Raw genomic sequence first — 25,676 nt, forward strand, 5'->3', positions numbered from 1 at the left:
TTTCAACTATAGAGGGTTATTGGAGAATATTAAAGGACCTTTATTAACTTCATACCTTTTTATTGTAAAAACCAAGAATGTAGTTCTGAAGTTACTAAATGATGTCACTTGTCACGTAAAGGATTAATGTGTTTTCATTATGACTTAATCTGAATGTCAACAGTTCAACATTGTTAATGTATTGTGTGTGTGTGTGTGTGTGTGTGTGTGTGTGTGTGTGTGTGTGTGTGTGTGTGTGTGTGTGTGTGTGTGTGTGTGTGTGTGTGTGTGTGTGTGTGTGTGTGTGTGTGTGTGTTCAGAGAAGTGTATCAGTCAGTTCAGTTTCTGTTCAGTCTGACTGAGGAGGTTTTTGTACGACTGTTTTTCATTGTGTGAACACATCTTTCCTGTTGATGACATGAAAACTCTGACAGTAATAAACTGCTGCATCTTTAGTCTGAACTCCACTGATGGTCAGAGTGAAGTCAGAGTTTGATCCACCATCTGTAAAACGACTTGGTGTTCCTGATACTCGACTGCCATCATTATTAAAGAGCAGTTTAGGAGTTCCTCCATCTCTCTGTTGGTACCAGGCTAAATAGTAGTAGCGATCATAGTAAACATTGTGACTGGTTTTACAGCTGATGGGGACGGAGCCTCCCAGAGCAGAAGTCACTGATCCAGGCTGAGTCACTGTGACCTGACCTCTGGACTCTGAGGAAACAGAGACACAAACAGAAAACAGCTTCATGGTTTTGTCAGCTTCATTTCAGAGGGACAGATGTTCATAGAGGAGAGGAGTTGGATTCTCTGGACTTTACCTGTGAAGCAGCAGCAGAGGAGAGTCCAGATGAGGACGCAGATCAGAGTCATGTTTTTGATGAGGAGGATTTCTGTGTCTTCTGTTGTCATGAAGGACAGCTGTCAGTCATCCAGAGTTCAAGTGTCAGGACTATAAACTCTCCCAGATCACTGGAGCGTGGTGCTGCTGATGCAAAGTGCTTCTATGGAAATGTTCCCACTGACTCCAGCAGAGACTAGTTATGTCTCTTTTTTATGAATTAGTTCTGATTTTGAGACTGAATCATCTATCAATTCCGTGACTTAGAATATGTCTGTCGTCAATAATTCAAGTTTGGGGATTTTCCTGTGTATAGAGTTAGCATAAAATGTTGAGTGTTTGAACACAAATTCACAAATAACATGCGTTGATGTGTAATGAGGAGGTGCTACTAGACTCTGAGATTACTTTGTGAATCAAATCCATTTAGCTGTCCTGGGCAGATATCATTAGTCACGTTTCTAAGACTTCCAAGTGCTGCGGTGGCAGCTTAAAACTTAATTCTGGACTTAAAGAACGTTCCTTACATTTCATAAGTACAGATGTTCAGATTTACAAAAGTAAAATGTGTTCTAAAAAAGGATTGAGCCACCAATCTCAGACAACAAATATCCATCCATCCAACATTTTGAATTCCTGCTATCAGAACTCTCTCCCTCTTATCAGAGAGGTTACCACACCAGAGCAACACAGCCCACATCTGGATCTGGAAAATGCTTCTGTCAGGCACACGAAGAATGGACACAATTGCAGACACAAAGGGAAAACTGTTCAAAAGAGTTATTGAAAAAATCAAGGCAGGCAAGGATCAGGCAAAATCCGAAGAGGGGCAGGCAAGGGTCAAAATTCAAAAAAGCTGTCAGCGAAGGCAGAGGTACCGCCGGCAAGGGCTTAGGCAAAAACATGGTCTGGGGGATGAAAAAGGTCGAAAAGGTCAAAAACTTGAAAAACTCACTTGGTTTGATAAACGGCTGAAGGCTTGGAGAACACAAGACAATCTGGCATGGACTGAAGAGAGACTGAGGTTTAAATACTGTGGGCATGATTGCACTAGTTATTGCAGGTGTTGTCAGGTAGGGGGGGAGGAGCCAGACACACCCACTTCAACCTCAGACTGTGACAGCTGCAGTGTTTTTTTTAAATCCTGTATTTGTCAATCTGTTAATTTAGAGGGTTAGAAAAGGCGCCTCAAATTATACTTTTATAAAAGCAGACACCCCTACTTTTTTGGAAATTCAGCTATTCAACCAATTTAAAAATAGAGAACACATTTCATTTATTATTCTAATCTACTCTCATTCTTCTGTTCTAATAAATATTGTGTCAGTCTGTGTCCACTAGAGGGAGGATGTAGGATGGGTAATGGGGGGAGGGATCAAGCTCAAGTGCGGGGCATGGCAGACCATATAAGTCTGCATTTGAGCAACTGACAACAGCTACCTGTTTCCTGCATTCATTCCAGTACCATTCAGGAGAGTGTTTGCTGCCAGACACCCCTAGACCTGAGGCCGGTAACATCTGCAGGCTTTTTCTTCCTGCTGAACTTGATCACCATTTCTCTGGTCTTGCAGACATTTAGCTTCAGGTGATTCAGTTCAGTCCAATCCAGGAATCTGTCCACCAGTTACCTGTACTCCCCCTCTTATACGCCCGACAACAGCCGAGTCATCCCAGAGTTTCTGTAGGTGGCATGACTCAGTGTTGGACTGAAAATCATTGGTGTAAAAGGTGAAGAGAAACGGAGAAAGCACAGTCCCCTGAGGAGCTCCAGCATCACTAACCACCACATCAGACAGAACACTGCCCAGACGGACAAATTGTGTGCTGCCTGTCAGGTATTCAGTCATGCAGGATGCTGTTAAAAGCACTGTAGAAATCAAAGAAGGAGATTATCACAGTGATTCCTCCTCCATGAAGGTGCAAATGAGCTCGTTGCTGCAGGTACATGACAGTCTTCAACTCCTAGATCAGAGGTCGGCAACCCAAAATGTTGAAAGAGTCTTTGGCAGGGTGGAGAGGTGGATAGGACACGCGCACCTGTGTCCCATCCGCCTGAGTGGATTTCTCCACCCTGCCTGCCTTATAAGGCGAAGCTGGACAACAGAAAAGGGGTCGGAGGAGCTGTGTCCTGGGTGATGCTTATGCACATGTGGGTGTTGTGAAATAAAAAAAAAAAGAAAAAGGGTCTGCACGAAACTCTGTGTCTCTCCGTCCTTCGGTCGGGCCCCCCGTGGCACGCACCCTGCCACAGAGTCATATTGGACCAAAAACACAAAAAACAAATATGTCTGGAGCCGCAAAAAATGAAAAGTCTTGTATGTATAAGCCTTAGAATGCTGCATGTATCTCTAGCTTCGGACCGGTGGCCCTGAGTCCATGGCCACCTGGCACTGCTCACAGGTTTGACACCAACGCTTCACATCGGAGGTCATACCCGGCCAGTAGCAACGCTGCCTTAGCAATTCCAAGGTCCTCTCCACACCTTGGTGGCCATGGTTTTGGTGAACCTCGGTGAGGACCTTCTCCTTTAACGCAGCCGGTAACAGTACCTGGAGAACTGCTTCTCCACCATCGGGCCGTGCAACCTTTCTGTAGATCATTCCCGCTTGTTCAGTCAGCCTATCCCACTGTTTGAGAAGCACCACCGCTAGCTGGGACAGCCGCCTGCGTTCTCCATGGTTGGGATATTGTTGCTGCTGCCAAAACGTCAACACCTCTGAGAGCACCGGATCACCCTGCTGAAGTGCGCCAATGTCAGCAGGAAGGTGCTGAGGCAGAGCTTGGACAGCAGCCTGACAAGCTTCGGGCCCTCAAGCTTGTAGAGCTCGCTTCAAGGGTGGTGGAAGTGATGTACCAGGGACTACAGTTTCCAGGTTCACTACAACAGGGGGGTACAAGCGGGACAGGGCATCCACATTTGCATTGTTCTTACCAGGGCGGTAGCGAACGTCGAAATCGAAAGCTGCAAGCTGAGCTGCCCAGCGTTGCTCCAGTGCACCAAGTTTAGCTGTTGACAAGTAGCTGAGGGGATTATTGTCCGTGAAAACCAGACACTTGTGCCCAAGCAAGTACTCACGGAATTTTTCCGCCATTGCCCACTTTAAAGCTAAAAACTCTAGCTTCATGGAGCTATAATTAACTGGGTTGCTCTCTGTCGGCCTCAAACCTCGGCTGGCAAATGCTATAGGCCGCACCTTTCCCTCCTGCTCCTGTGAGAGTACCGCTCCCAAGCCTCCATGACTGGCGTCTATCTCCGGGATGAAGGGGAGGGTAAAGTCGGCAAAGGCAAGCACGGGGGCATTGGTAAGCTTAAACTTTAAGGCATCAAAGCTCTGCTGATGTTCTGATGTCCACTTGTCTGAAACCGGGCTAGGTGACCTCTTGGACTTAGAGCACCCAAGCTCTGCCACAAGACGGTGTAGAGGGGCAGCCAACTTGGCGAACCCCTCCTCGAAGCGACGATAGTAGCTTGCAAAACCGAGAAAGGACCGCAGCTCCAAGATGGTGGTGGGGGGCTGCCAGTTGGCTACCACCTCCACTTTGCCCGGATCAGTGGAAACACAACTGGCAGAGATGACATGCCTCAAATAACTGACCTCTCGCTGGAAAAAGGAGCACTTTGACAGCTTAGCCTTCAGGCCCTTCTGTTGTAACCGCTGCAGCACCACCTCCAGACGCTCCAGATGTTGTTGAAAGGTAGAGGATAAAACCACAATGTCGTCTAGATATAAGAGCAGGGACTGACATTGCTGGTCTCCGAAAATCCTCTGCATGAGCCGCTGGAAGGTGCTAGGCGCGTTTCACAGCCCAAAGGGCATGCGGTTCCACTCGAACAGCCCGAACGGGGTACAAAAACCAGTCTTGGGTCAATCGGCCTCCACAACTTGAACCTGATTATAGCCGCTGGCTAAATCCATAGTGGAGAACCAGCGAGCTCCGGTTAACGCATCAAGTGACTCCTCAATACGAGGAAGAGGGAAGGCGTCCTTCCTTGTCCGGCTGTTCAGCTGTCGGTAGTCTACGCACAACCGCAGGCTGCCATCTTTTTTCTTAACCAGCACAATCGGTGAGGCAAAAGGACTGCTCCTTTCACGGATGACCTGTGCGCCCAGCAGCCGGTTGATATGCTCTTTAACTACTTTGTATTCTGACGGTGGAATACGACGGTACGACGGTGTCTCATTCCCCTCACCTGTGCTTCTCCGTCCATCTCCACACCTGGTTTCCATGGTCATCAGTTCCCCTTTATATACCGGCCCACTTCCACATGCCGGCTGCCAGATTGTCCAGTGTTCATGCCTAGCTCTCCAGCGTTCCTGAGTCTGTCTGTTTCTGCATGCCTGCCTGCCTGCTACTTTGCCTGATTCCCAGTTTGGATTTTTGCCTGCCCCCTTTGGATTTGTCTGCCTGATCTGCCTGTCTGCCCGTTTTTTGACTCCTGCCTACGTTTGACCTGATGAAAGCCTTTTAGACTCTGATACTCTGTTTAGTGTTGTGCTTTTGGGTTCTCTGCCTTTTCAGCTGTGACAGAAGCAGCTTCATTTTATTAATATTTTTATTGTATTATAGTATTTCTTTATCTTTTAACATCCACAAGTCTGGTTGTGTGATGTTTAAGACGACTGAGATGGACACAGTTTGTTTATACTAATAATACTACTACTGTCCACTAGCAGACGCTTTTATCCAAAGCAACTTACATCTGAGAGAACAACACAAGCAAGAAGACACACAGGAAGGTCCAGCTGGACAAATGTAACTCAATATGATGAGCATAGAAGTTAACTAAATGTTAAGTTCTGCTCGGGGAGGAGTTCTGCTCGGGGAGTTCTGAGTTCTCGTGAGTTCTCGAGTTATCGCGAGATGTGGTAGGAGCACGAGGAAGCACCAGGCAGCAGCATTCAATGTCGAGCTAAAAAATACATTTTGGTTATCAAACAAATAGCAAGAATACATTAGCAAAAACTTATTTGACAGAGAGGTTATATAAGTATAAATAATCTGGATCATGAAGAACCCTTAGATTCTCTGGAGGAATATATGGAAGAAAATTATAACAGGATTGTCATGGGTATAAAAGACAGAGCTACTGGGAACTCTTCATCGTCCAAGAGATCCTGAGATGAAAAATCACCTGGAGCAATCTCACCCCCAGGTAATACCACCACAGACGCCCTGCTGTCCATCAATGCCCGTTTGAATAGCTTTGAGTCCCGTCTGTCCCTCCTTGAGGTTATGTACAGGGAGATACAAGCACTCCAAAACTCTCTGGAATTCAGCCAACGGCAGGTTGAATCGCTCGCGGCTGAAAACCGGGATTTAAAAGAGTCGGTAAAAACTCTGACAGAGGGGATGAGCCAGCTTAAAAGGGAAAATAAATCTATGAAAGAGGCCGTTTTAGATCTACAGGCCCACAGCATGAGGGACAACCTAGTGTTTTCTGGGATTCCGGAGAAGCCTGATGAAGATCCTGAGCAAACCGTCCAGGATTTCATCAAAAGACACCTGAAACTTCCAGAAGACATGGCAAACTCCATCACGTTTCACCGCGTCCATCGCCTAGGAGGAAGAAGATCCGAAGCCCAGAGACCTAGACCCATTGTTGCTAAATTTGAACACTTTAAGCAGAAGGAACAGGTGAGAAGCCGTGGACCCTAGCTACGCGGACTGCCGTTCTCCGTAAATAAACAGTTCCCCCAGGATATCCTGGATCATCGCAGAGTCCTCTTCCCGATCCAGAAGAAGCTCATGACGGAGGGAGCTCGTGCTGTCATCACCGTGGACAAGCTGTACGTGAACGGATAACTGTACCGCGACCCCAACATCTAGGCCCTCCAGAAAAACGCAATTACGCGATCGCATAATTCATTGCATAATCAGCCAAATGGCGCAGATTACGCCAGATTACGCGCAGATTTATTCCTAAAAGGGCGCATATTTCCCGCGATGATCGCATATGTCCGCGCTTAGTATGCAAATTATGCGGGGCTCGCTTGATTTCACAATAGCCGCACATTTTCGCATAAAGTTTGGAAAAAGGGGGAAGTGTTGTGAGTGACATGTCGGGACGCCCGGTCGCGACGTGCGGGACCCACCCGGGGACCTCCGCACCCCTCGCAGAAACCGCCACACCCCAAACAGCAGCTCTCACCCGCGGGGGTGAGAGGAAAAAGGGAGTGCCGTCTCCGTCGAGCCCCCCGCTTGCGTGGTGGATACCACTGCGCCCGCGAAGACCGGCAGAGGCGGACGCACGCTCCCATCCACTTGGGGGATCTTGGCGGCGGACGCGTGGGGTGACGGAGCTCTGGCTCGTCCTCTCGCCGCTCCGGCACGCCCGGCAATCACCCGAGCACTGAGCCGCGGGCTGGAGGGAGAGAGACGGCTGGCCTCCGGGCCGCCACCGCCCCTCTCCTCTCCACCCGCGCTCTCCTTTTTTTTCCGCCTACGACCTCAGATCAGACGAGACAGCCTGCTGAATTTAATCATATTACTAAGCGGAGGAAAATAAACTAACAAGGATTCCCTCAGTAGCGGCGAGCGAAGAGGGAAGAGCTCAGCGCCGAATCCGCAACTTCCTGCATATTTCGCATATTTTGCAACTTTCCGCATATTCCACGACTTAAAACAAAAGCACATAAAAAACCTGCACATTTAATCGCATAATCAATGATTTTAGCCCGCAAAATCAAGGATTTTAGCCCGCAGAATCAAGGATTTTTGCCCGCGTTTTTCTGGAGGGTCTAAACATCACTCCCTGGCTCTGCTAAAAGATGAGTACAAATTTACCTTTTTCTTTTCTCTTTCTTTCTCACTAATTAGTGATTAGATTAGATATAGCTTCATAAACACTTTCAGCACATATTAATGTATTAATAATTCTTGCTCTGCTAGTCTCAGTAAGTCATAGGCACACATTGGTGACCGTTTCTTTTTTTTCCTCTATTTTTTTATTATGATTATAATTATTTCCCTCCCCCCACCTCAACCCCAATTTCCCATTCCTTTTATGAATTTTCCCTTTTTTCTTTTTTCCCTCTATGTCCCACTCTGCTGCACTTTCTGTTTGGTAAATTGGTACAAATACACATATTTTACATTTAGGATAACATGGCACACACATATGCAACAGTCCCTCATGCAACATTACCATTTACATATAATGTTACTTTCAATGATTGGATTATGGATAAATTAAAGTTTGTAACTTGGAATGTAGATGGAGCCGGGAACAGAACAAAGAGATTAAAACTTCTTAATCAGATAAAAACCCTACAGGAAGACATTGTCCTACTACAAGACACCACTTAGTTAAAGCTTCAGCAGATACATTGGCCACGGCACAGTTTCCACATGTTTTCTCAGCCTATTACAACTCCAGACAACCAGACAAAGAGGGGTAGCAATTCTAATTAATAAAAGAGTAAATTTCACTGTAAAGGACACATACATTGACTCAGAGGGTAGATATTTAATATTAGTTTTGAAAATTCAAAGCCTGAATTTATGTACAGTATTTCTAATGTATATGGTCCAAATGTACTATTGTAATTTATTATGTATATTTTATGTATATTTACCATTGTTTGCTTCTCCTGTCGCGAAACTAATCGCCCCCTTGGGGACAAATAAAGTAATTGATTGATTGATGTTGATGACTCCTCGTTTTTTCACTCTTTTTTCACCTCACTTTCTGCTCACCTAGACAACACAGTCATCATCGGAGGAGACCTCAACCTGGCATTGGACCCTGGAGTGGACAGGCTCAGTAATGCAGGCGGACACAGGAGTTGCCAGTCAGCAAGTATTGTCAAGCAATATATAATTGATCTGGGTCTTTGCGATATATGGCGTTCTTTTCACCAAACTCTAAGGGACTACACTTTTTTCTCATTTGTGCATCACTCACATTCTAGGTTAGATTATTTTTTAGTCAGTAGCTCTCTTATGAGAGATATCTCGGAATCCCAAATCCACCCAATTATTATCAGCGATCACGCACCAGTTACTTTCACTCTGGGGAAGAGGGGGAGCGTACCATCCTTTAAAAATTGGAGATTTAACACATCTTTGCTTAAAGACCCTGAATTTATTAATTTTTTTAAGAAAGAATGGGACATATTTTTGCAAACTATCGATCAGCCAGAAACATCAGCAAGTGTCCTATGGGAAGCAGGAAAAACAGTAATGCGAGGTAAAATAATCTCCTTTTTCTCAAATAAAAAAAGGAAAGATAACTTAAAAACAAAAGAATTAGAATGCGAAATTAAAACGTTAGAGGAGGCCTTCCCGGACATCTGCAGACGAACATATCCTGAATAGAATAAGGAAAACTAAAATAGAATTAAATAAAATAATTGATGCAAAAACACAGTTTTTAGTACAAAGGCTTCGCCTGGAAAACTTTGCACACGCCAACAGATCAGGGAAATATTTAGCCAATCAATTAAAAATAAATAGGGAAAAAGCAACCATATCATCTATTAAGGACCAATCAGGGGATTTTACACATGATCCCTGTTTAATAAACTCAGTTTTCAGAGACTTTTACTATAAACTACATTTATCGCAAATTGAGCCATCCGACCAATCCATCGACAAGTTTTTTGGAAAAATTAATCTGCCGAAGTTACATCAGGAGTAGGTTACGAATTTAGACTCACAGCTCTCAATAGGAGAACTTCATGAAGCTCTCCAAAATATGCCTAATAATAAAGCTCCGGGCCCAGATGGTTTTCCAGCTGAATTCTATAAGGAATTCTGGAGCATATTAGCACCAACATTTTATAAAATGATCCTAAATGTTAGGGAGAATAAAAGCTTACCATTAAATATGAATTTTGCTAATATTAGTCTTTTATTAAAACCGGATAAGGATCTCTTGCTCCCATCGAGCTATCGCCCAATATCATTGATAAATGTAGACCTTAAAATAATCAGCAAGGCTCTTACCGATCGTCTGAAAAGAGTCACCCCTTCTATTATACATCCGGATCAAACAGGTTTCATTAAAGGTAGACATTCTTCTACTAATACTCGTAGATTACTTAATATTATAGATTATTCGAATATCAACAAATTGGAAACTACTATTATATCTTTAGATGCTGAAAAAGCATTTGATCGGGTGAATTGAAAGTTTCTATTGGCAACTTTACATAAATTTGGATTTGGCAAATCTTTTATTGACTGGATAAAAATATTATATAGCTCGCCCAAGGCACGGGTAAGGACAAATGATCAAATCTCCTCAAGCTTTAACTTGGAAAGAGGCACTAGGCAAGGTTGCCCTCTCTCTCTCTCACTATTTGCAATATTTATTGAACCTTTAGCTGCAGCTATTAGACAAAATCAAAATATTAAAGGTATACAATGCAAAACATTAGAGCACAAAATAAGTCTTTATGCGGATGACGTACTTCTCCTCCTCCAGAATTCACAAACTTCACTATCACAGACAATTGCACTTATAGAGGGATTTTCATCTTTGTCTGACTATTCTATTAATTGGTCTAAATCCACTGTTTTGCGTGTTAACTGCAATTTTAGGAATATAGCCAATACGTAGCCCTTGGGGTTGGGGGGTCGGCTTGGGGGGTCTGGGGCGCCGGCCTCTGGTGGCCCCTGAGGGGCGGTGGGGGGGGCGGTGGGGCCCTGTCCCTGGCCGGTGGGGGCCTGTGGGGGGGGTTGCCTCATGGCGGTGGGGGAGGGTGGCTGGGGGGGGCTCGGGCGGGGGGCTGTGGCTTGGGCGTCTCCGGGTCTCCCGGGGGGGGCTGGGCCGTGGACGTGGGGGCCCCACTCAGAGGGCCCGGCCCTGCCTGGGTGGGGGGTGGCTGTCTGCGCTGGGGGGGCATTGCTGCCTTGGTCCTCTGTCGCTGGGCGGGGGCCGAGTGCCCCTGCGGATGTGGGGACTCCGTGACCCTTGGGGTGTCCGCCGGGGTGGTCTCGGGGGGGGGTGGGGCCGGGTCCGGGGATCGGGCCTCCCCTGACCGGGGGGTGCACGGGCGGGCGCGGCGGCGGGGTGGCACCATTCCCAGGTGTCTATGTCTTATGTTGTCAGTATGAATGGGAGGATGTTGGACCGTTTCCCCCTCCGTCTGGGGGCTCCGGCGGCGCCGGGGGCGCCCGTGGAGGTACGGCGGGGCCCTCGCCCGGCTCGGAGGGCCGGCCCCCGTCTACTGGATGGCCGGTGGGGGGGCGCGGGTGTCTTATCAGGGCCGGCTTTGCTGGTCCTGCTTCCTGGCTTCGGCCTCCGCTCCCCCTCCTTCCCCCCCTATACGATTCATACGCACATAGGCAAAGGGCGGGGGGTCCGGGTCTTGGGGGGCACTGTCCCGCGTGGCCCGGCACTCCCCGCCTCACGGTTTTAACAGCACTGTAGACACTGCACATTCAACACTTAATAAATACATTTGACGAGGACACGTAGTTCGGGAGGGGGCGGGTCGGTGTCAAATCGATACTTGGCCCTCACCCTCCCTGTTTTTATGGCATTAATCACATGCACTCAACACCAGGGGCGGGAGGGGGTCCCACATCACCCGCGTTCCCTCACCGGCCTGGGATAGGTGGGTCGGGGTACCCGGGCCCGGCGGGGCTCGCCGTGCAGCCTGGGGTGCCTTCTGGCGGTGCTGCCCCCCCCCCCGGGGAGGGGGAAATGGTGCGTGATTGTGTGTCTGTGTCGGTGAGAATGCGGTGTGGAAGGGTCCTGCCATGGAGGATTTGGGTAACAAAAAAAAAAAGAAGTTAACTAAATGCAGAAATGCTCCTGAAGGAGCTGAGTCTTTAGCTTGCTCTGTAAAGTAGGTACGGACCCTGCAATAAAAGAATGAAACACAAGATGAAGACAGAATGAAGCCTGGAGAGGAGTGTATGTGAACGTAAAACCTCTCTGTTATAAACCAGTCACTACTAACTAGGGAGTCATGTCACTATCATAAATCACCCATAAATCTGGGTGCACGGGTGTCACAATGGGTGTCCCCCAGGGGTCAGTATTGGGTCCACTTCTCTTCACCATCTACCTCCTATCCCTAGGTTCAATTCTCCGTCACCATGGGGTCCATTTTCACACCTACGCTGATGACACTCAGATATATATCTCCTCCAACCCCACCGCTGCCATTCCTCCCACTTCCCTCACCACCTGCCTACACGACATCAATACCTGGATGAGCAATAACTTCTTAAAACTCAACTGCAATAAAACTGAGGCTCTTCTCATCGGCTCCAAATCCACCCTCACCAAGTCACAACCCTCTCCCGCCCTTCCCATCATCATCGACGGCTTCCCGGTACCCTTTTCCCCCCACGTCAAGAGCCTCGGCGTCATTTTGGACAGCACACTCTCATTTGCACCTCACATTCACAACATCACCCGGACTGCATTCTTCCACCTCCGCAACATCTCCAGACTCCGTCCAGCATTGTCCCAATCCAGCACAGAAATCCTGGTCCACTCATTCATCACATCCCGTATTGATTACTGCAACGCCCTCCTCACTGGCCTCCCAACCAAACTCACCGACAAACTGCAACTCATACAGAACTCGGCCGCCCGGATCATCACCCGCACCAAGTGATCTGACCACATCACCCCCGTTCTTATCCAACTCCACTGGCTCCCAGTCCAATACCGCATCATCTACAAAAACCTCCTCCTCACCCACAAAGCCCTTCACAACCTAGCCCCCACTTACCTCTGTGACCTATTGCAAGATTACACTCCCTCCCGCACCCTCCGCTCAACCTCTACTGGACTTCTTTACACTCCCACCTCACACCTTAGCACCATGGGTGCCCGAGCTTTCAGTTGCTCAGCACCCAGACTCTGGAACTCCCTCCCCCCACACATAAAACAAATACACTCCATCACCACATTCAAAACACAACTCAAAACCCACCTGTTCAAACTAGCCCATTCACTATGACCGGACATCACGCACTACTTCCCACCAGTTTGTTTGTCTACTGTTATATTATTTGTATTGTTGCTTTTATGGATGTTTTATTGTATTTTAAATTGTATTTCTTGTCTTTACTCTGTAAGGTGACCTTGGGTGACGTGAAAGGCGCCTCCAAATAAAATGAATTATTATTATTATTATCAAGACGTTCTGAAGCTGAGGTCAAAGGTCATTACTAAGATTTACTGATCTAACCGTCCCAGAAGGACTCATCTTCATTCTGTTGGAAAATCTGGTAGAAACAAGAATGGAGTGTTGGAATACATTTTAAATACATAAATACATAATGTATGTGTATGTGTGTGTGTGTGTGTGTGTGTGTGTGTGTGTGTGTGTGTGTGTGTGTGTGTGTGTGTGTGTGTGTGTGTGTGTGTGTGTGTGTGTGTGTGTGTGTGTGTGTGTGTGTGTGTGTTCAGTGAAGTGTATCAGTCAGTTCAGTTTCTGTTCAGTCTGACTGAAGGAGGTTTTTGTACGACTGTTTTTCACTGTGTGAACGAATACAGACTGTTGATGTAATGAGCACCCTGACAGTGATAAACTGCTGCATCTTCAGCCTGAACTCCACTGATGGTCAGAGTGAAGTCAGAGTTTGATCCACTGCCTGTAAAACGACTTGTTGTTCCTGATTGTCTGGTGGTAGCTAAATAAATGAGCAGTTTAGGAGTTCCTCCATCTCTCTGTTGATACCAGGCTAAATAGTTGGAGCCACGAACATCGTGACTGGTTTTACATCTGATGGTGACGGAGCCTCCCAGAGCAGAAGTCACTGATCCAGGCTGAGTCACTGTGACCTGACCTCTGGACTATGAGGAAACAGAGACACAAACAGAAAACAGCTTCATGGTTTTGTCAGCTTCATTTCAGAGGGACAGATGTTCATAGAGGAGAGGAGTTGGATTCTCTGGACTTTACCTGTGAAGCAGCAGCAGAGGAGAGTCCAGATGAGGACGCAGATCAGAGTCATGTTTTTGATGAGGAGGATTTCTGTGTGTTCTGTTGTCATGAAGGACAGCTGTCAGTCATCCAGAGTTCAAGTGTCAGGACTATAAACTCTCCCAGATCACTGGAGCGTGGTGCTGCTGATGCAAAGTACTTCTATGGAAATGTTCCCACTGACTCCAGCAGAGACTTCATAACTCTGATGATGATGATGATGATGATGATGATGATGATGATGATGATGATGATGATGATGATGATGATGATGATGATGATTATCATCAATAGATCAATAGGTTAACGCTATCAAGAAGGTATCACGTTTGAAAACATCATTATAAACTAATATGATGCAGATTAACTCTTCAGGACATTTTTGTTTTAATATCTGTTAATTTCTTGGGAGTAGAAAAGATTGGGAGTAGAGATCCATCCATCCATCCATCCATCCATCCATCCATCCATCCATCCATCCATCCATCCATCCATCCATCCATCCATTGATTCATCCATCCATCCATCCATCCATCCATCCATCCATCCATCCATCCATCCATCCATCCATCCATCCATCCATCCATCCGGTCTCAGGGATCAGCTGAACTCTACAGTATTCCAGTTCTGTTCAGGTCAAAGGTCGTACTCCCTGAATTGGTCACCAGTTCTCAAAAGAAGTCACTTTTTTATATTTATGATTCTTTTCACCATCTCTGTGTCACGGAAAATAGATTTCTTCTCCTCATGCATAAATCCCTGACAATATAATTGCAACTAAACACTTTCATTATGTAATTGGACTTTGTCTACTTTGTCTCTAAAGTGTCCTGCGTGACATCTACTATAAACTTATAAACATGTAAATCACTTGAATGAAATCCAACTGATATTTGAGTTTTAGTTTGTTGCACATAAGAATATGGAGTTTCTACAAGTCACAAACTTTGGGAAGTTTTTCAAGAAAAGTGTTTGTTTCTGTCAAAAGAAAAAGAAGATTTAATTTAAAAAATGTTGCATAGAAAAATAAAAATGAGCTTGGATATGTGCTACATGTATAAATACATATTTGAGGTATTGGCTGTTGAATAGAAAAAAATTACATGTTTTGTAGAGTTTGTTTGTTTCCGAGTCAGAGAGCGTGTCTCTCTGCAGTCAGAGGTTTTTGTACGACGGTTTCATCAGTTTGTATCACTGTGGTGGACTTTTGGTGGAGGAACCAGACTGGATGTTGGAAGTAAGTTCAAACTGTGTTTAAATTTAAAGGTATATTGTTACTTACCTTCAACAATTCTTCTTTAGACACTTGAAACCTTACGTTTATTTATTTTCACAGTAGTTTTAGTTTCAGGTATCTATTTTTTACTGTATTTAATATCATGTCGTCCAAGTCAGAAGTCGAGTTAAGATATTCAGTAAAATATTCTTGTGGAATTAGATTTTTAAACTATTTAGTGTTCAGAAAAGATTGAATTGTTTATTTAAAAGTTATCAGATGTCAAACATAAGAGTTGTGCAGTGATAACTTGAAAGTCCGACTTCATGCACAGATTCAGGATAAAATTGACAGATCAAAATGTTCAAAAACTGTGATCTCTTTTTTTTTAGTTTTGTTTCACTTCATTTTATCGTTGCTTAGTTTTCCGATAAAAACTTTTATGATAAGTTGGAGGTTGTAGACTGAGGTCTTGATACTATTTTAATTTGTCATATTTCAGCTGAAACATGATCATGATTGTCTGTGCTGATCTGCATGAGGAGGATATTTCCTGATAATATGAAAACAGCAAAAGTAATTCCACTCTATAAAAATGGAGATAAACATGTTTTTTCCAACTACAGACCAGTATCCTTGCTTCCACAATTTTCAAAAATATTAGAGAAATTATTTGTAGTTAGGTTAGATACATTTATAGACAGATACAATATTTTAAACAATGGTCAGTATGGATTTAGAACCAATCACTCCACATCAATGGCACTTATGGAATTAACTGAAGAAATTTGCACTGCAATTGATAAGAGACATTTTTTTGTAAGTATTTTTGTTGACCTCAAAAAAGCCTTTGATACCATAAATCATACCATACTTCTAAAAAAATTGAGCAAATACGGTATCAGAGGGGTGGCACATCAATGGGTCTCAAGCTACTTAGAGAATAGAAAGCAGTATGTGCAGATAAATAATGTCAAATCTGAATCACAATTTATTAAGTGTGGCGTACCTCAGGGGTCGGTTCTTGGGCCAAAACTGTTTATTTTGTATATTAATGATTTTGTTTATGTTTCCAAACTGCTCAAATGTATTTTGTTTGCAGATGACACTACTTTATGTTATTCTGGGGAAGATTTAACATATGTGTTGAATGTGGTTAAAAAGGAATTTAAAAAAATAAAAACATGGTTTGAGGTAAATAAATTATCAGTGAATCTTGAAAAAACAAACTTCATGATATTTAGTAACAGAAAGAGAGAAACGGACTCTTCAATTAATATAGATGGTATTGAAATTAATAGAGTAAGAGAAACCAAGTTTTTGGGTGTCATGCTGGATGAGAATTTGAATTGGAAATCACATATCAATTATACAAAGATAAAAATATCAAAAAAACAATTGCTCTGTTACACAAAGTTAAGGATTTATTGGACAACAAAGCAATGTACATTTTATATAACACTCTGATTGTTCCATATCTGACCTACTGTGTTGAAGTTTGGGGAAATGCCTGTAAAACATATATTCAATCAATTTTCATTCTGCAAAAAAGAGCCATAAGGATAATTAGTAGAAAACGATATAGAGATCCAACAAATCCATTATTCCTTCAGTTAAATTTGTTGAAATTTCATGAATTAGTAGACTATAGTATTCTGCAAATTATGTTTAAAGCTCATAAAAAAACTTTACCAATCAACATTCAGAAAAGATTTGAAAAAAGAAAAAGCAAGTATAACTTAAAAGGAACAGAGATTTTTATAAAACCAAGATGCAGGACAAAATTGATGGAACGTTGTGTTTCTGTGAAAGGAATCAATTTATGGAACAATCTGAATAAAGAAAACAAAGAATCCAAATCAAACATTACATTTAAAAGAACAATTAAAACCTGTATGTTAAGGAAATATAACGAAAAATGTTGAGTTTGATTGACATACCCGTAGGCGGTGGTAATTTTATTTTAATGTTATTTTAATTTTATTTTAGTTGTTTTTATTCACTTAGTTTTTTGTTTTTTTAATTATTGTTAATTTATGTTATTTGTGAAAAGGGCAGATCAGATAAGATTCTTCTTCTTTCTGCTCCTTTTCATTCATAAGTTAGGAACATTTGTATTTGTGTTTGTATTAAATTGTATTGTTTTTTTTGAATGAAATAAAGAATAAAATGAAATGAAATGAAAATGAGAGGTTTCTGAAAGGAAGTGAAACAATGTGTTTCTGAGTGACTGATGGAGCAGAAAACATCTGACAGAAACTTCTTCCAGTTCAAAACTCACCTCTCAGTTACGGTGTCCCAGTGTGTGTTGTTGGTGGTTCCTGTCCTCTAACCTGAGTGGTGTCTCCTAGGTGATGTCCGTCCCTCCCTGACAGTCCTGTCCAGTGGGGAGCTGCAGCAGGGGACGGCCACACTCATGTGTCTGGCCAACAAGGGCTTCCCCTCAGACTGGAGTCTGTCCTGGAAGGTGGACGGCAGCAGCAGCAGCAGCAGCTGGGAGGAGAGCAGGAGCCCCGGGGTGCTGCAGGAGGACGGCCACTACAGCTGGAGCAGCACCCTGAGACTCCCTGCAGACCAGTGGACCAAGGCGCTCTCTGTGACCTGTGAGGCCACCCAGGGCTCCCAGACTCCAGTCTCAGAGACCCTGAGGAGAGACCAGTGCTCCCAGTCCTGACCTGACTCCCTGGGACTCTCAACCTGCTTTTACTCTTCTACTTCTCTCTCTCTCTCTTTCTTTTTCTCCTGAAATGTTTCAACAGTTATGTGTTCCTTCTTGTTGTATTGATGATGGCTTTAAACAATAAACTCATTAACAAGGTTATTTATGGTCATTGTGGTGATTTCAGTCCAGTACTTTACATGAAATCCATAGTTATCACTTATGTGTTGATACAATAAATGTATAAATACCCATAAAGTAATGAGATTTAGATTGTATCATACCTGAAAAACTGCTAAAGAAAGAAATCCTGAACTCATGTACTGTAGTTTATTATATCTAATACAATTAATTAGAAAAACAAGATGTGACGGGCCAGACTAAGAGCGGTTCACAAAAGCCAATCATGAGGAAAAATAAATCGAGCACCGTAACGTTGCCCGGATCGGCGTCACCGGGGCCCCTCCCTGGAGCCAAGCCTGGGGTTGGGGCTCGTAGGCGAGCGCCTGGTGGCCGGGTCTTTGCCCGTGGGACCCGGCCAGGCTCAGCCCGAAACGGCGACGTGGGCCCGCCTTCCTGTAGGCCCACCACCCGCAGGAAGGACCGTGAGAGCCCGGTGCAATGTGGACTGGGTAGCAGTCATGGAGGGGTGCCTCGACGACCCAATCCCTGGACCAAAACCCTCGCAGTGGGGACATGGAATGTCACCTCGCTGGGAGGCAAGGAGCCGGACCTTGTGCGTGAGGTTGAGACATACCGACTAGAGATAGTCGGGGTCACCTCCACACATAGCTTGGGCTCTGGAACCCAGTTCCTTGAAAGGGGCTGGACCCTCCACTACTCTGGAGTTGCCCAGGGTGAGAGGTGGCGGGCTGGTGTGGGCTTGGTTATAGCCCCCCAGCTCAGCCGCCATGTGTTGGAGTTCACCCCGGTGAACGAGAGGGTCGCTTCCCTGCGCCTTCGGGTCGGGAAAAGGTCTCTCACTGTTGTTTGTGCCTACGGGCCGAACAGCAGTGCCGAGTACCCGGCCTTCTTGGGTTCCCTGGAAGGAGTACTGGATAGTGCTCCAACTGGGGACTCCATTGTTCTACTGGGGGACTTCAACGCTCACGTGGGCAATGACAGTGATACCTGGAGAGGCGTGATTGGGAGGAACTGCCTCCCCGATCTGAACCCGAGCAGTGTTTTGTCGTTGGACTTCTGTGCTAGTCATGGTTTGTCCATAACGAACACCATGTTCAAACATAAGGGTGTCCATCAGTGCACGTGGCACCAGGAGAGCCTAGGCCGGAGGTCAATGATCGTCTTTGTTGTCGTTTCATCTGACCTTCGGCCGCATGTCTTGGACACTCTGGTGAAGAGAGGGGCTGAGCTGTCAACTGATCACCACCTGGTGGTGAGTTGGATGAGCTGGCAGGGGAAGAGGCTGGACAGTCGGGCAGACCCAAACGGATTGTGAGGGTCTGTTGGGAACGTCTGGCTGAGCCCTCTGTCAGGGACATCTTCAACTCCCACCTCCGAGAGAACTTCTCTCAGATCCCGGGGGAGGCGGAGGACATTAAGTCCGAGTGGACCATGTTCTCTGCCTCCATTGTCGACGCGGCGGCTTGAAGTTGTGGTCGCAGGGTCTCTGGTGCCTGTCGTGGCGGCAATCCTAGAACCCGGTGGTGGACACCGGAAGTACAGGATGCCGTCAGACTGAAGAAGGAAATCTACCGGGCTATGTTAGCCTGTGAGACTCCTGACGCAGTAGATGGGTACCGGCAGGCCAAGTGAGCCGCGGCTCGGGCGGTCCTGGAGGCAAAAACCCGGGTCTGGGATGAGTCCGGGGAGGGCATGGAGGAAGACTTTCGGTCGGCCTCGAGGAAATTCTGGCGGACCGTTCGGCGCCTGAGAAGGGGGAAGCAGTACTCTGCCGGCACCGTTTACGGTGTGGGTGGGGAGCTGTTGACCTCGACTGGGGACATTGTCGGACGGTGGAAGGAATACTTCGAGGATCTCCTCAACCCGACTGACATGCCTTCCACTGAGGAAGCAGAGAGTGGGGACTTGGGGACGTGCTCATCCATCACCCAAGCCGAGGTCACTGAGGTGGTTCATAAGCTCATCAGTGGCAGGGCACCGGGGGTGGATGAGATTCGCCCTGAGTACCTCAAGTCTCTGGATGTCGTAGGGCTGTCTTGGTTGACACACCTCTGCAACATTGCATGGAGGAAGGGGACAGTACCGCTGGAGTGGCAAACCGGGGTGGTGGTCCCTCTTTTTAAAAAGGGGGACTGGAGAGTGTGTTCCAACTATAGGGGGATCACACTTCTCAGCCTCCCCGGGAAAGTCTACGCCAGGGTACTGGAGAGGAGATTACGGCCGATAGTTGGACCTCGGATTCAGGAGGAACAATGCGGTTTTCGTCCCGGTCGCGGAACACTGGACCAGCTCTACACCCTCCGCAGGGTGCTCGAGGGTTTATGGGAATTTGCCCAACCAGTCTACATGTGTTTTGTGGATCTGGAGAAGGCATTTGACCGTGTCCCTCGTGCCATTCTGTGGGGGGTGCTGAGTGAGTATGGAGTCCGGGGCCCTCTATTAAGGGCTGTCCGGTCTCTGTATGATCGGAGCAGGAGTCTGGTTCCTATTGCCGGCAGTAGGTCAGACTTGTTCCCGGTGCATGTTGGACTCCGGCAGGGCTGCCCTTTGTCACCGGTCCTGTTCATAATTTTTATGGACAGGATTTCTAGGCGCAGTCAGGGGCCAGAGGGGATCCGGATTAGGAACCTCAGGATTTAATCTCTGCTTTTTGCGGATGATGTTGTCCTGTTGGTTTCATCGGACCGGGACCTCCAGCATGTGCTGGGGCGGTTTGAGGCCGAGTGCGACGCGGCAGGGATGAGAATCAGCACCTCCAAAACCAAGGCCATGGTTCTCCACCGGGAAAGGGTGGCGTGCCTTCTCCGGGTGGGTGGAGAAGGCCTGCCTCAGGTGGAGGAGTTCACGTATCTCGGGGTCTTGTTCACGAGTGAGGGAACGATGGAGCGGGAGATTGACAGACGGATCGGTGCAGCGTCCGCAGTTATGCGGGAACGCCTCGGACTCCCCTCGGAAGAGCTGGAGGAAATGTCTGGGGTGAAGGAAGTCTGGGCATCTCTGCTGAGGCTGCTGCCACCGCGACCCGGGAACGGATAAAGCGTCGGACGATGGATGGATGGATGGAAAAAAACAAGATCATAATTGACATTCAGCCATGACGGAGGTAAGTTAATCCAACGTTCATTTTAGATCAGATTAATTATTCTTATATCCACACACCTCTCTGATGTTTTGACATATTTCAGATAAAATCTGTTGTCCTTGAAAGTTGATTTTCTTGAGCATGAATAGTCTGAATCAATTGTGTCTTTGTCATAAATGATGACAAATTCTCATTAAATGTTTTCATGGGAATCATAAGTTTCCTAATTCTTCTCCAAAAAAGACTTTTATGACTCTGTGAAAAGGTGAACATGTCCACTTCTCCCCTTCATGAACTCCTGGACTTCTATTTCATCAATGTGTGCTTGTCACTGTCATGGTTGGGATTCTGTTTTCAGTTTTGTCAACATGGTGTTGTATTAAAGACTTTTCATCCCCCATCTTGCATGCGTCATGTGTCCCTAAACCGGTTTGTACAGTTAGTTACCTTGATACCTTCTCTGTGTTTGTCTCTTGTCCACGTCCCATTACGGATGTGTCTCCACAGTGGGACAGGGTTTTTATATTATTCCCACTAGTGGAGGGGACAAGACACAAGGTGTAACAGGGGAAGTTGTGGAGCTAATTCGTACTAATTTATTGTCATTTTGAATGTTGGAGATTCTCCTGGTTTGTATTATTTAGGTTTGGAGTAATCATAGGGAATTGTATTAGGTTGTCTTATTTTGATGAGGCGCTATAATTGGTTATGTCTGTTTGTTGGTAGAATATAAACGAGAAAATATGTTTTCTGAACTGTAAACTATCTTTCTGTCATTTATTTTTCCACCTGGAACTCAAAGGCCACATTCCAGCTAGTGGGCGGGGCAGCTTGGTATCTCACAGACTCTTTCACCATTCAAGTAAAAAAAGAAATGTTGGAATCATAAAATAAAGTAAAGTAGAGTTATATAAAGATAGTAGAAGCTGTATTCATTCATATATTAATGAAAATATATTGTGTGTGTGTGTGTGTGTGTGTGTGTGTGTGTGTGTGTGTGTGTGTGTGTGTGTGTGTGTGTGTGTGTGTGTGTGTGTGTGTGTGTGTGTGTGTGTGTGTGTGTTGGTTAAGCGGTTTATGGGGTCATTTTATCGGACTGGGCACTCACATAGGAAGGACACCTGAGCATTATGAGGACACCCCCCATGTCCCCATAATTCAAACTATTTAGCAGCATCCAGGAAGCCGCAATTTACCTTCTCCCGCTTTTTCGAGACATGTCCCCACAACGCGAAAATCTGACTTTTTTGTGTGTGATACACAAAGTCATACACACGGGTTTTTTTTTGGCGCACTTGTGTAACTAAACACATTGATTGACACATGATACACAAAATCGCCACCATTCATTGGCTGAGGGCTTCTTGGGCCGTTCTGCTCCGTGATTGGCTGCTTCCGAAATCAATCTGGCGGGTTCTGCTAATGGGCTGTATATACTTGCCGTTCAGAATGCGTACGCGCGACGCAGGATACGTGTGACGTCACGTCACGCGTACCCTGCGTATCCTGCGTTCATTTGACGCGTCGACGTGCACGTTCTCAAAAACACACTGAACGCGTGAGCGACCTGCAGTTCTCGCTCTGGCCGCTAGTATCGCTGTTCCCGGTCTGATCCCAGCTGGCACTGCTGCTCTCCCCTGGAGAAAGTTCCCCATGCAGGTTAACTTCCCCTCAGGGTTTCCGTTGTCCGGTAAAATATGCCGAAGTCCGGTATTTTATAATCTCTCCGGTCAAAATGTCCAGTTAAAATACTCACTGGTGCTGCGGGACTAGAGTCCCCGGGAGTACCGCGGATGGCGAGCCCCGGCCGACCCCCGGCCGAGCCCCGGCGGACCCCCGGAGGAGCTCCGGCGGACCCCCGGCGGACCCCCGGCGGACCCCCGGCGGACCCCCGGCGGACCCCCGGCGGACCCCCGGCGGAGCTCCGGCCGACCGGGGGTCGGCCGAGGTACGCGCCGAACCTCGGTGCCGGGAGGAAGCGGAGCCGGGAGCCAGGAGTCAATTGACGGGACTTATTTTATTTTAAATACTCTGTTTTTCAATAAAAATACTATTGAATGACTTGCAAATGAATGAATGAATGAATGAATGAATGAATGAATGAATGAATGAATGACTTGGAATCATATTAGGAACAATAAACCAGATGGAATGTCTATTTGTAAGGAAAGATTGTAACTATTTCAGTTTCAAGACATCATTCATAATATTGAAATCGATCACATTCAACATCATCATAGTTTTTTACCATGTTAATCTTTCTTATATATTGACATCTACTTCTCCATATGAACTTAAAATTAACTGGATTTATTGTTTCGTCATTCTTGTTGAGATGGGTAAGGAGAATGCCGGATAAATTAGTCTGGAAAGACTATCCATTTTTGATAATAAGCAATAATAATAAGATTAGATAAAATAGTCCTTTATTACTCCCTCAACGGGGAAACTCACGTAGCAGAAGTACACAGACACACACAGGGAAGGGGGTAAAAAAGTAATAATAAATAAGTAATAAAAATGAATAAAGAGCAATAATAATAATAATTAAAGCTGCAAGCAGCGATGAACGGGCCCTCGCACTCACGGCCACCGCCCCCCATAAGCATATCAGAAATGACACCACCCACGACTCTCTATGTCAAACCATTCCAAAGTTATAGCAGAAAATCGGGACAACCAATCAGAAGAAGGGGCGGGGCTAATTAAGGCCAACGAAGCTCAAAGACTCCATACAGAGTCCCATGACACCACCCACAACTTCCTATGTCAAACCATTCAAAAGTTATGGCAGAGAAAAGTATTCTAGGGGGCGCTGTTGAGCCGTTAGGCCACGCCCATTAATGCAAACCATGAAATATCAAATTTATCGCCAAGTCTGTCTTGCATGCCAAATTTGGTGACTTTTGGAGAACTATCAAATATGGACCAATCAGATTTCAAAATGGCCGACTTCCTGTTCGGTTTCGGCCATGGCTCCAAGAGACTTTTCTTTAAGTTGTGCCATGATACAGGTGTGTAGCGATTTTCGTGCATGTACGTCAAACCGTATTGTAGGGCTTGAGGCACAAAGTTTTCCGGGGGGCGCTGTTGAGCCATTTTGCCACGCCCATTAATGCAAACCATGAAATATCAAATTTATCGCCAGGCCTGGCTTGCGTGCCAATTTTGGTGCCTTTTGGGAAACTATCAAATATGGACCAATCAGATGAAGGGGAGGCGTGCTTTTTGCCGTCTAGCGTCGCCACGGTAACACTTTTGAAAGAGAAAAGTAATGCGTGTAGTCGCAGGATGGAGACGCACATTTTGATGTATAACACATCTGGGTTCACGATACGGTTCGGGCCGTATTAATTCTCGAAGGAATGGCATATATTGCTCCAAAATTACGTGATTAATTCAGAATGTTCAAAATGGCCGACTTCCTGTACGGTTTCGGCCATGGCGCCAAGAGACTTTTCTTTAAGTTGCGACATGATACAGGTGTGTACCGATTTTCGTTCATGTACGTCACACCGTATTCTGGGGCTTGAGGCGCAAAGTTTTTTCGGTCTGAACCAACCAGATGAAGGGTGGGCGCGCTTTTTGGCGTCTAGCGTCGCCACGGTAACGCTTTTGAAAGAGAAAAGTAATGCGTGTTGTCGCAGGATGAAGACGCACATTTTGATGTATAACACACTTGGGGGCACGTTATGGTTTGGGCCGTATTAACTGCCGAAGGAATGGCATAAATTGCGCCAAAGTGACACGATTAATTCAAAATGGCCGACTTCCTGTTCGGTTTCTCGACATGACGCCCAGAGACTTTTCTTTAAGTTGTCCCATGATACAGGTGTGTACCGATTTTCGTGCATGTACGACAAACCGCATTGTGGGGCTTGAGGCACAAAGTTTTCAAGGGGGCGCTGTTGAGCCATTTTACCACGCCCATTAATGCAAACCCTTAAATATCAAATTTTTCGCCAGGCCTGACTTGCATACAAAATTTGGTGACTTTTTGGGCACGTTTAGGGGGGCAAAAAGGCCTTCCTTTTGTCAGAACAATAATAATAAGAAGAAGAAGAATTCCTGCAATTACAATAGGGCCTTCGCACTGCAAGTGCTCGGGCCCTAATAATAATGCTGTGGTTTTATATAGCTCCTTCAAGGCACCCAGAGCTTTACAGAGATCATTATTCATTCATACACATCTGCTGCCATATCGCGCCAAACGGCCCCTCCGACCACCACCAACATTCATACACACTCATACACATTCACACGATGTTATAATCTCCTACATCATCCAATATTGTCCTGTAAACTTGTCCGTTGTTCTAATCTGCTACAGCTGCTGCTGCTACTACTTCTGCTACTTAATATAAGTAGCTTTTCCAACTGTTGCTCTGCTTACTGCCCCCTATCGGTCACAGGCACCAACGTAGAGTATATTCCCGCCTTCGACGAGATGATTCTGCACTTGTGAAGACGCACTTGGAGAGGTAGGTTTGAAGCCTGTTTGAAGCTTATTTACTGGGTTTTAAGTTATTTTATTGTAGATTTGCTGCTTTTACAAGTCTTGCTTTCCGTTTTCTTTCTCTTCTACCGTACTGACGACCTTAAACATCGACTGTAACGGCTCATCTTTTTGGTCAAATTGGCTCGTTAAGGTGCATGTGAAACGTGGCATTTAAATTACGTGGGCTTGGAATCGGGCCTGAAATGTAAAACCTTATTTTACTATAATCCCTGTAACCGAAAATCAATGACCTGCTCAGCCCTGACTAGCAGAGAGGACCACGCTAATTGGCTGGTTGCAGAAGCAGAGTATTATAATTAATTATTATATTTTATTATGAATTACGAGAGGCTTTAGCACC

The 25,676-nt window shown here is 45.7% G+C and overlaps 1 protein-coding gene and 1 gene segment (V, D, J or C); one reads left to right on the forward strand and one right to left on the reverse strand.

Annotated features, from left to right (window-relative positions):
- Positions 1-364: 364 nt before the first annotated feature.
- Positions 365-3,392, reverse strand: LOC133460907 (Ig kappa chain V region K-25-like). The segment is given in 4 exon segments: positions 365-693; positions 801-881; positions 1,496-1,539; positions 3,370-3,392. Coding segments are annotated over 4 exon segments (477 nt in total).
- Positions 3,393-6,238: 2,846 nt separating this feature from the next.
- Positions 6,239-17,652, forward strand: LOC133460908 (immunoglobulin kappa light chain-like). The gene is made up of 4 exons (XM_061741624.1): positions 6,239-6,457; positions 6,512-6,613; positions 14,872-14,953; positions 17,284-17,652. Exons 1-4 carry the CDS (start codon positions 6,239-6,241, stop codon positions 17,604-17,606), a joined length of 726 nt encoding a protein of 241 aa, XP_061597608.1. The 3' UTR covers positions 17,607-17,652.
- Positions 17,653-25,676: the final 8,024 nt, after the last annotated feature.

The sequence above is a fragment of the Cololabis saira genome, chromosome 15 (genome assembly GCF_033807715.1).
Source record: "Cololabis saira isolate AMF1-May2022 chromosome 15, fColSai1.1, whole genome shotgun sequence".
In the NCBI taxonomy this organism is placed as follows: domain Eukaryota; kingdom Metazoa; phylum Chordata; class Actinopteri; order Beloniformes; family Belonidae; genus Cololabis; species Cololabis saira.

Coding starts and splice junctions, on each gene's coding strand:
- LOC133460908 (XM_061741624.1), top strand. CDS start 6,239: ATGAGGGACAACCTAGTGTTTTCTGGGATTCCGGAGAAGCCTGATGAA. Junction 6,458..6,511: donor ACTTTAAGCAGAAGGAACAG/GTGAGAAGCCGT, acceptor GTAAATAAACAG/TTCCCCCAGGATATCCTGGA. Junction 6,614..14,871: donor TCACCGTGGACAAGCTGTAC/GTGAACGGATAA, acceptor GTCTCTCTGCAG/TCAGAGGTTTTTGTACGACG.